The 11,769-nt window shown below is 38.4% G+C and overlaps 1 protein-coding gene across 1 annotated transcript; it reads left to right on the forward strand.

Moving 5' to 3' along the window:
* The first annotated feature begins 490 nt into the window (after positions 1-490).
* LOC144057645 (protein LYRIC-like) lies at positions 491-11,504 on the forward strand. The gene is made up of 13 exons (XM_077575456.1): positions 491-1,287; positions 1,473-1,594; positions 2,767-2,842; positions 3,783-3,965; positions 4,845-4,895; positions 5,023-5,166; positions 5,952-6,023; positions 6,094-6,162; positions 6,244-6,389; positions 8,036-8,146; positions 9,329-9,442; positions 9,557-9,680; positions 10,684-11,504. Exons 1-13 carry the CDS (start codon positions 954-956, stop codon positions 10,746-10,748), a joined length of 1,611 nt encoding a protein of 536 aa, XP_077431582.1. The 5' UTR covers positions 491-953; the 3' UTR covers positions 10,749-11,504.
* The last annotated feature ends 265 nt before the right edge of the window (positions 11,505-11,769 follow it).

Below are 11,769 nucleotides of genomic sequence, written 5' to 3' on the forward strand. Positions count from 1 at the left end.
TGTTGTTAAAACAAGTTTTGCAGTGAAATTCAAATGATCATTCTTAACACTTGTAAACATTTGCTTTCAACACTGAAGCTAAATAAAATAATGCAAATAGAAACGTTTATGAACAATGTCTGTGTCTACCAATATTACCACTATTGCTGATATTAAGATGTGACAAAATCTTCGTTTTTTTCTGGCTAACAAGATAAAGCTAAACGTTTAACCGATTACGTATGTCTGTGGCTGTGTTTTGATAATGACCCAGCTAGGAAGCTATGATTATTTTTTATTGTATGAATATGCTGACCCAACCATTCTGTTTGCACAGATGCCAGCATGCAGTCAATCAAAGCTACTTCTTGATCCATCTCTAGACGGTGGCACATGGTGTGACATCAAATCTGCTTCAGTGGCTGTGAAGTCCAACAAATGAGAATCCTTGATACACTGGTTACAGTTCTGAGAGAATTTCATATATTTCTGCGTCACGCCTTAAAAATCTGTAACGCAGTATGCGTTTTTTTGTGTACGCTGAACGACGTCGGGATTCTCTAACTTCCGGTGAAAAATGAACGCAGCATAATTTTGAGAGGGCATCGTTCCTCCTCCTGGCAGTCGAAGCCATATGAGGTGAATCTGCTGCTTTGCTCGCGGTCAGTCGCAGTAGAGACATTGTGGGCAAATCCATACAATGGTATCAGCCTGTTTACGGTCTACGAAGCTCATTTAGATTTTTTTTGGGGGGTGAATCTGTCGATTCAGCTAGGCTAGCAGATTGGCAAGCTAGCTAGTTTGCCTACCTGTCTAATTAATTCGATGTAGTTAGTGGAAGAGATAATGCGTTTATTGTTTTCCATCATGTCAAAATCGTCCCGCCGCTATTTTTAGCTAACACTGCAAGCTAGGTCAGCTAAGAGACGCGGGTTTCATTGTGAATCGTCGGGAAGCTTTTATTAGCAACGCACATGGAACAGTGGAGGGACGCGGCCTCTCAACAGGCCGAGCTGCTTTCATCTCGCGTCACCGAATTGTTGTCCAAAGGCCAGGAGTTTTTGCGAACCGAGCTCGGTGTGGATCTGCCGATCAAGCCCGAGCTCATTCCGCCATGGGTGATCCTCCTTGCGACGTGCACCGGCTTCGTGCTGATGCTCGTGGTGTGGGCCTCGTTGTGCCAGGCTCTGTTCAAGAAACGGCCTGCGACCACCGTCGTGGAGGACACCGTCGAGGTGAAACGAAGTGCCAGTAAACTAGTCAAATCAGAGGAGCCGAAGAAGAGGAAGAAAAAGACGGAAAAGGCACGTAAATACAACTCTTTCCATTCCAATGACAGCTGTACGTATCCAAATGTGCTGCTAAGCTAACGCACCGGACGAGAATTCGACTGCACCCTCCCAATTCTCCTTTTGAAAAACACACACTGTATTCAATTTATTGTACATTTGGAGAAACGTGTTGTGTCGTTTTTTAAATTTGTGTTCAGAAAGCCCAGCCAAATGGCAGAGCTGTCAATGAGGAGGTCCAGGAAGAAGACGCCATAGTTAGTGACGATAGAGTGCCACATCAACAGCCCCCTCCTCCTCAAACCAAGAATGAAAAAGCTGTCGAGGTAAAATGCGAACCCAAGTTGCCTAAACGTGCTAGTTCCCCCCTGTTTCAATATATGTGATGAGTATCAGGCATCACAAAGAGGCAAAATGTTGTACATTCATGATAATTATTTGAACACTGTCAGAGGTATTCATCAAAATAGCTCAGTCAGTGTCACCCTTCAGTGATGTAACCACAGCAGCTGCCAGTGTTGGGTTTCAGTGTTAACTGTAACCTGCAGATGCTGCAAACTCTCAGATTGACTACTGGTTTAAATCAAAGCAATTCATTCAATACCACCCCTGTGATAAAATGAAATTGCAAAGGAGTTATGAATCAATGTATGTAATTGTGAAGATAATGTGGATGGGCTTCCATTTTGTGAATTATTAAAAGGGGACATACCCTGTGTATGTGGTTTCACTTATAAATAGACTTAACTTGAGTATGCGTATTTTATTGACTGCTTGCTGGTGAAATCCTATGTGCTGCTGCCCAGTGTGTTATAGATCATTTTCCTACAAAATTGATCTAGTTTCCAGGGATGTGATTTTTCCGCTAATTCGCGGAATTCCGCTTTTTTTATCTCCCCCCCCCCCAAAAAAAAAATCCGTTTTTTTTTTAATTTTATTTTAATTTTTTTAGTAGTTCATTGTATATGCACATGACTCCGACAGATAACATCTTCTGCTATAACAAAGACATTTGTGGTATGCTCTAATATGAGTTACTTTTCATTTGGTCATGATAGAATTATTTGTTCATGAAATTTGAACTCTTCAACATTATTTATGTGTTAACTTAGTAATCACATTAGTTAGATATGATGATATTCTCAGTGATAGTTTTTAAAAGCAAAGGCAGTCCAATGTTTTTGAATGTGACTGATTTTGAGTTGACTCAAACTGCCATTTTATATGGGATAGTTCAATATACATTGAAAATTTATGCTGTTGTTTTGTCCTATTTCTTTGTCATGTGAGTGCATTGAAAGTACTTAAAAACACGGAAAACCCATGAGCTCCGGGGGGCCAAAGTCCCCCTTGTCCCCCCACCAGGGCACTGCCCTGGACCTAGCTGGGTGCCAGCGGCCCCCAGACCCCCGGCTAAATTTTCAGATAATTTCACTTTGGTCAAATCACATCCCTGAGTTTCTTCTTTTAATAAATGACTTTATTTCTTATCTTCTAGACAAAGAAGTCAAAGAAGAAAGCCAAACCGGCAGTGAAGAACACAGTGACAGCTGTCGGGAAAGAGCCGGAGGAAGGTAAAATATGATGAATCATGTTAACTCAAAACGTATTATTATATTGATTGTGGGTCGACTGAGTAGTTTAGTCAGATGATGATGTGATTGTCTAACATGTTTTCCACCTACTTGTAATGCCATTCATGTTTTAAATAGAAACATTCCTTCATATTGATTGAAACTGCCATATGTTATTAATTGAACAATGTTAGTTTTTGTGGTACAGCATTGTGGTGTTTCTAAAGCTAATATTTTGGCGCTTTCACTTAGGGCTGGGCGATATGGCCCAAAATTCATATCACGGTATAAACGGTAAACTGTATAAAATTATTCTTTATTTATTTTAAAAAATAATTTGCTTACAGATTTACATAGTCCTTTATAGAATCTATATTGATTAAAAAAACAAAACAATGAAAGAATAAATCCACTTTGGATAACACCATTTATTGTGCAAATCTCAATCAAAATAAATCACCCAGCCATACTTTCGCTTCAAAAGCAAGATATAATTTTTTTTTTGATAATAATACAGTGGTAATTTAATTTGCTCTTTGACTGAGCCGATAACTCAATTTTCTTGTACAGCAAATCAATATTCTCCATTGAATTCTGTTACAGCGCAACAACTAAAGTCTGTCTGAGGTGTATGCTTTTAAATGGGGCCTGCATTCAGAATGTGGACTATTGTTAGTCTTATGTGAATGTCTGACTGCGACCTTTGGCCTACTGTCACTGCTTGTAAGGTTTTTTTTTTGTTTTTCTGTCTTTGACTGACTGTGTAGAAGTGTCATTATTGAATATATTTTCATATCGATTATACTAATAAAATTTAGTTTGATTAATGTGCTTGGCACACACCTTTCGTATACTCGGTCACTAGCAGTCATCATCCTGCCTTATCCATAACTGCAATCTTTTTTTCGTTTTCTTTTTTGGCAATAAATTCCACATTCAGGTACATGGGAGACTAAGGTCAGCAACAAAGAAAAACGTGAACAACGCAAGAAGGACAAAAGTTCCAGCGATGGCTCCGCCAGTCCTGGTGGCGGCGGTGGCGGCGGCACTCCTGTGAGCGCTACTCCAGAGCAGCGCAAGGCCTCAGCAGCTACCCCTCCTGCCAACCATAAGAAGAAAAAAGGTTTGGATTTTCATTAATGCTACACTTCTTATACAAAGTTTATAGTCTTAAGTGGAACATAATGCTGGTCAATGGGCAAACCTTCCACACTTTCCTGATCGTATTCTCATATTAGATGCCAATTATTTTTCTAGCCAGGATGTATGCTAAACTCAAGCATTAGTGGAATAGATTGTGGTTTCCCCATAGATTGACACCTTTGCCTGAATGTTCTGTTTGAACTCTTTTACTGCCAAACGTTATCCAAAAAACCCCTACAGTGCCAGCCAGTTTTGAGCATTTTCACTCATCTTTCAAGGCAAACAGAATATTGTGTGTTATGACTACATAAACATGGTGGATACCAGATGAAAGATTGGATTCCAGTCTTTCATTCAGTTTTTTCCCCTACTATATTCCGCTCTTTAGTAATCACCATTTGAAAATAGGTAATTTGAGTGACATCAAGCGAAAATGGAAAAAATAAGGAGAAAAAAAGCTTTTTGTGAAAATATACATTTTCTGCACAATAGTGACTCTTAATATTTTTTGTTTAGTGACACTATGAATTAGATTTAATTTGACAAACACTTTAATCATTGACGTCATCCTTGAAAACGTTCTATTTCCTAAGATCCACCATGTTTTCATGTAATTTGATTCCCGGGAGCCCATTGAAAAGACAAACAATGCTGCCATCTGCTGGCCATAGTTAGTGGGTGTTTTATGATTTTCCCACCCCATTCACAAAGCAGCGCTGCACACGACGTAGGTAGCACTGCCCATTGAGAAGAAAAAACGTAGTTGACGTTAATTAATGTTATTGGCGGTAAAAGAGTTAATAGACATCAATTTATGGAAGTGAACCATACATTTTTTGACCTTACTCTTTCCTCACAGGAGAGTCATCGAAAGTGTCAGCAGATAAAGTTAATGCCGCTGTATCTCAAGGTAATTATTAATGGCATGCATCTTAACACTCGTATCTCATTCAAGGTTCAAGCTTTTATTATTTGCCTCATTAACTTGATCTGTGTGTATCCTGGCTTACTATCAAGCGTTTCTTTGTTGGTATCAGTTAACAAGAATGAGGCACAGTCAGTAGCAGCAGGTGTGGCTGACAGTCAAGCGGTCAAGGTTCCTCACACCGTTGCTCCAAAGACTCAAGGCCCGTGGACTGCCAAAAGAGAAGCAGCGCCAATGTGGAAGACTGACATTGATGGTAAATGGAGAGACACAATTTCATTTTAGAGAGTATATAGTAATAAATGTTTAAACGCCTCTAAAATCCTGCATAACAAATACATGAAGAACCCTCCAAAACAATTGATAACTAATGTACAAGCCACAGTTGTCTCATGCCAAGTTAAAAAAACAACTGTTAAGTCATAAAGTATTTTTAGTGTTTGATAAACATCTATCATTAGCAGAAAAGTTATTAAAGTTTCTGATATTTTAAGACCATAATTAACAAATTTTACGTCACTTGGGCTTTAGAAAATGTCATTTGCCGAGTTCGAGTTGATATTTAAGAATTGATGTTCCATAATTAATAATTTTTGCATTGAATTGGAGTGAAACAAAGCGAATCAGAAAAAAATTGAATAGAACTGAACTCTTGTGAGTCAAAATTGAATCGATTGAGGAAATTAGGATCGAGCCCTAGCCGTTGCTAGTAATAATTATAACTTAATCATGACTAAGTCGCAAGTGACTGTGATGAAAGCCTCAGTGTGTTATATATTAAAAAAAAAAATTGTGAATGCACGACTGAGATTTAATACTCTAGCGGCAGTTTAGGGTTTTAAAGGGTGTCTGTTGCACTTCAAAAGTGAGCTGAGCTTTCGCTGAGGGCTTGCTGTCATGTCTGAAATGGAAAACTTGTTGCTCGCTCGTTGTCATCTGTCATTAACCAGCCAGTATTAGGCCTAAATGCTCTCTCCGTTCAATTCAATTAGTGTTAAACTTCAGCATCCATAAAAAATGTGCATGTTTTCTTTCTTCTAGATTCATGGACTGTGATTGATAGGGTTCCAGCCGATCTCGTTTCCTTTACTAAAGTGGGTGTTGGCGCAGCCGGTAAGTGCAATGCGTTCTCTCACCACTGGAGGGAAAAAAACATGAGATTCACGATGTGTTGTGTGTTTAGAGCCGCAGCTGGTGGATAATGTGCCATGGATCAGTCAGCCCAAAGTAGATAATGAGTGGTCCGGATTCAGTAAGAATTTTCAACCTCCTGTCAACCATGTGCTTTCTCTGCCTCGTATTGACTCCAGTTGTTTTGTTCACTGCAATTCAGATGGTGGTTCAGCAGATCCTGGCTCTGACTGGAATGCCCCCTCAGAAGTTTGGGGCAACTATGAGGAGTCCACACCTCAGCCTACTCCTGTTCAGGCGCAGCCTCGAAGCAAGCCCGCTAAATCTAATCTACTGAGCAGGGCTGCTGTAAGTACGACTCGGGACAGTCCGAGAACTGTTTAAAACAACAAAAGCTATTCTTGATAGCACTTGAGGATTTTGGACTCCTGGTAGCTGCACTCCTTGTATATGCCTAAATGTGCCTAATTTTTCAATACATAAAGCATCCAATTCCAGAAGTGAGTCAATGTCAGCCTGCTTAAAGATAATCCTGCTTGCTTTTGATTATTACTGACAGATATTAATTTAAAAGGGCTTTCATGTGATTATATTTTAGTTACACTACTACTACAGAGGAAGTGCAAAATGCTAGATGTAGCTTTCTCACTGTAATGTAGCGTTAATTTCGTCAATGAAAACTAAACAAAAATAATTTCGGCAACACACATTTTTCATCAGACTAAAACTAGACTATTACCCTCATTAATAAACATAACTAGATCTAAATCAGTAAGCATTTTCGTCGACTAATGAAGGCTGGACGAAAATGTACTAAACTTAATTAATACTGGAGTTAGATCTATTGACATTTTCGTTCATGAACAAAAACGGGACAAAATTACGATTTTGTCGTTTTTGTCTGCTAATCTGTCACTGTGACATTGTCATGTGACACACCCCTTTTCAAATATGCAGCTAGCAAGTGCAACATGCACAAACACATGGGACAGACAGGAGGTGGATTGATGGGGAAAGGTTAAAAAAAAAGTAAATTATAGTTATAACTATAATGTAACATTAATCCAACAGCTATAATATTCCAACAATTATGTTAATCCGACCACTAACTAATGCTGGCTAATTTACTAGCTCATAGCATGGAGCCATAGTAGCCACTTGTTGATATATTGTAATTGTGTCGTCGTTTTTCATCTAAAAGATCTGAACATTTTATCTGAAATAGTTTTAGTTTTAATGTTCAACATTATCTGCTGACAAAAAAATATACATGGGTAAAATGATTGTCCTGACTAAAACTAGATTAAAAATAAAAAAAAATATTAGACAAATACAATTCTGTTTTCTTGGACTAAATGCTAAATTTATAGTCGACTAAAAGTGGACTAAATAAAAACAGGATGAGTTTGATTAACTATGTTAAAATCTAACAAGCATGGTTGAAACTGGACTAAAAGTGAGACTAAATTTAAAAATGGCGGATAAAATGAACACTATTTTAATGTAAATGCAATTTGGTGTAACACGGCTGTAATCTACAACCATGATGATGAAAGATGAGTCTCTTGTCAGTCAAAATTTAACATTATTTCCATTAAACCTGTTTATGTTGCATATATTGGCTCTAAAACACAGGTAAGCCTAAAAAGATTAGCGGCCTGTTATCATGTGTCGTATGTTTAAAAAAAATAAATAAAAAAATAATCGACCTGACTATTCTTAAATGAGTGTCATTGGTCACTGCTGAGCAGCTCTCTCACCATGATTTCGCTACCTCTCCTGAGGTTGCAGTTTTGTCGGGACCAACCTGTCCACCAACCAATATACTCGTGCATCCATCTTGATCATCCAGGGTTGCACAGCACTCATGGGTGATCATCTATAAAGGTTGAGAGGCTATTGTGGCAGAAGCTGTCCAAAACCTTCAAAGCTGAATAAGAAGTCAGTTGATCAGATCTGTGTAAAGTCTACTCATGTGTCCATTTTTTTGTTAGGAGGAGGATGAAGATGAAAAGGACAATGGAGAAACTGCTGACGGAGCAACTAAGAATAAAAAGAAGAGGAAGAAAAAGAAAAAGGCTGCGGAAGAGGGAGAAATAGGCCAGGTAACTGCCAGGAAAAATGTCTCCACACGTCCAGCATGCATGCATGCATGTCGTGAAAGTGGATGCCAATTGATAATGTTGCTTTCACACAAGCCTTATTCAAATGTCAGGATGTCATCCACTGTGGGATGCCCTAAAAACCCAATTAAGAGTGGGAAATGATCTCAAAAGTCCAAACTTGCAAGCCGTCAGCAAATTTTATGAGATGCTCAGATTACCACCAAAAATGAATTTTGCTTTTGTATGTTTTTGTCCAGTCATAAAATCAGAGATGACACTGGAGAGATTGGCATCTTTGTGCGTTTTGAGCAATTGATTGACTACATATGCACACATTCTGTATTGTACACTCAACCAGGGTTTTTCCCGGCTCAAACTGAGGCAGAGGTGGTATCATCCTGACTATGATGGCTGACTACCGATACCAGGTATTGGTATCGGTGCCCCAGTCTTATTTTAAGGTTATCTGTACTCACGACGGTGACCGATACCAGAGGGCGGCCATTTTACAATCAGGGACAAGAAATTCGAAGTAATATGAATACAAAATTGCCATTAACTTCATGCAGTTTTAAGGAAAATAATATATTGGGAGATATATATAGATCTTTCTTTAAAATCATCTTGTCATTTATGGGTGGGGAATTTTATTTACTAGTATCGGTATTTGGTATCAGTAGCGATGACTACTCAAGAGTTGCATATCGGTTTGGAAAAAAGTGGTATCGAACATCCTTAATCCTGACCATGCGCCATGATGTGCATGTCTTTTGTAAGTTCAACTGACTCACTTTCATTTTTTTTTTTTACAGGCAACATATAATAATTCCATATTTCAATAAGAATAATAGTTCCAATAAGGATACCACTATTATCATGTTAAAGCATTCATTCATTATCAGTCACTCAGGCTGGAGGTGGCCACCTCTGAATTTTGTACACAGGAAAAACCCTGCTCAACTGCATGTTTTAATTCCAGCAACATGTCTCAAAGGTTGTGCAGGTTTACTTTAATTTTAGAAGAAAAAAACGATTTGTTGAACAACTTTAATTCCACATTGTGTACCTTTTGACAGCGTTGTTATTTTCTGTGGTGGACATGTAATTTCACTGAATCGCATTTTTATCACAAGCTAACTGAACAGCTTCATTCTCACTGTGCCTGCACATGATCCCGCTTAGGCTGAAGTGCCAGAGAAGAAAGTAGAACCTACAACCTTATTGAAGGACGAGAAAAAGAAGAAGAAACCAAAGCAGCAGCCGCCTGTTCAGGAGCATTTTGCTGCTGCTGTTGAGGTTGGTGGCACTTCACGCACAGTACACACACAACATCCACATTTTGTCTCGTTAAAAAAAGAAAGAGTCCGTATTCATCTTTGAAGCTGATATGTAGTCTGACTCGCATTTCAGGTGCAGTTGGAGCGACCAGCAAAGGGCAGCGCATCTGCGAAACCTCTTGCCACACAAGTGCCACTGAAGCAACCCGAGGGGCGTGCCACTGCTCTCGTCAACTTTCCTGCTCCAACACAACAGCGTGAGTACACTTCACATTTGCCCACAACTCTTAATAACATTGTCCTTGTTAGGATTTTTTTTATAGACTTTCTCTGATTCCGTTGTTGCTTGTTAGACTGCTGTATCGTACAAAGCTTTTATTTTATTTATTTTTAATAGACTGACAGTCCCTCAAATCTTCTTTTCAAGCAATATTTGATATTGAAAATTCAAAACTAATTTTGAAATCCAATCCTGCCTTTAATCCAGATTTGAGCCTTTGTTAGTGTGATGATGATCCATGTATTGGTTTCACATATGCAAATTAATGGTGTAAGGAGATATTTTTAATAAATAAAACCTCATGTAAATTTTTTATTGAACTGAAATATTCCAACTTCGACACATGATGTAAAAAACAAAAATAAATTACCTAACCTGAAACCCAAAATTGCAACAATAACAAAACTTAGAGAAAATCAACCCAAACTTTCACAAAAACATGTTGAATGTGTCGCCACTATTCTAAATATGGTCTTCTGATTAATATTGTGTTTGTTGAATATGAGTTAGGCAGCAAAACCCACCCGCTTTCATCCATCTCAAGAGGTGGCCATTTTGTCACTTGATGTCGACTGAAAATAACATCACAGTTGCTCGGCTAATGACCAATCACAGATCATCTATTTTCTGAGTTTGGTCATGCGATATTCGCAAGCTGATATGTGATTGGTCGTTACCAGAACTCTTGAGCACCTGTGATGTCATTTTCAGTCAACAGCAAGTGACAAAATGGCCACCCCTTGAGATGGATGAAAATGGTTGGATTTTGCTGCTTCTGTCATATTCCTCAAACACAATTTTATACAGAATACTGCAAAGTGGAGCCACATAGAACTTCCTCTTTAAATGTCAAAGACCCATTTTGACATATGCATAAAAAACATTGGAAAACAACATTGGATTATGATGGAACAGGCCCTTTAAACTAAAATAAATTAAGTGAATAAATGCCTTTTTCTCTCTCTCTTTTTTTTAAATAGAAAAACCAGAGGAAAGCCAGGCCGCCAAGCTGTCAAAGAAGAAGAAGGCACGAAGGGAGACATGAGTCCGCTTTGCAGTCAACCATATGCAAAAGACTTTGACATCCTGATTATGCAACAACTTCTAAAGGAAAAGAACTCGGACCTACGGTTAACTGAATGGACTGATCTTAAATCATGACTGAAAAACAAACAAACGGAACTACCGGTACATTTTACACAGTGGTTGTTAGGTCATAGAAAAGTGACCATAGAAGCAACTTAATCTAAATGTCATGCTTTGTGAATTAATTTTTAAACATGCTTTTGATACTCTGTCTTGTAATTCCATTGATTGAACTAAGTGAAGGAGCTAGTCATTAGAAATGTAGATGTAAAGAAATTGTAGTGGTGGCTATGCGGTTACTTGGCATGACGACATTATGCTAAACTGGCCTTTTTTGTTTGTCGGCTGTACAGTGAGCATCATGGAGTGAAAAAGGTCAGATGTTAATATGGACATTTTGACACGACAGTGCTTGAACTTTTCTCTTCTGTATTTTTCATGGTCAGTGAGATTTCAGCAGACTCGTCCATCCGGTTTATTAACTTGTCTGTTGTACCGAGACTTCCGATCCCTTCCAGTTTTTACAACATATGCTCTGTTGCCGGAGTCATGTTGGACTCTCTAATTGAAGATTCACCACATCTTCAACCCGCTCTCTGACTTTCCTGATGTTGTTGATTCTCAAGTCTAAAGAATCTTTTGTAAAAAAAAAAACAACACAAATAATTGTTTGTAATAAAAGCAAAGCTGAAGCCATATGTTAAAAGACCAAAATTGCTGTGCACTATTTTGTTTTTAATTCTGTTTATTTTTTGTCTGCGTTTACCAGGAAACTTTTTGAGTATCTACGACTGCCGTTTTCAGGGACATAACTTTGAGACAGACAAATTCATGCTGTTGATGCGTTTTTAAAGCTCCCGCAGCTTCGGTGATTTCCTGGGCTGTCAAGAAACAATGTATAACATGTCAGACGTGCTACAGAACCTATCCTTCAGATTTTTTGTATAGTGTTATAATAGGGACTAATCAAAGACACTATC

This window comes from Vanacampus margaritifer, chromosome 9 (assembly GCF_051991255.1).
Source record: "Vanacampus margaritifer isolate UIUO_Vmar chromosome 9, RoL_Vmar_1.0, whole genome shotgun sequence".
NCBI classification, from domain to species: Eukaryota; Metazoa; Chordata; class Actinopteri; order Syngnathiformes; family Syngnathidae; genus Vanacampus; species Vanacampus margaritifer.

Coding starts and splice junctions, on each gene's coding strand:
- LOC144057645 (XM_077575456.1), top strand. CDS start 954: ATGGAACAGTGGAGGGACGCGGCCTCTCAACAGGCCGAGCTGCTTTCA. Junction 3,966..4,844: donor CAACCATAAGAAGAAAAAAG/GTTTGGATTTTC, acceptor CTTTCCTCACAG/GAGAGTCATCGAAAGTGTCA. Junction 8,147..9,328: donor AAGAGGGAGAAATAGGCCAG/GTAACTGCCAGG, acceptor GATCCCGCTTAG/GCTGAAGTGCCAGAGAAGAA.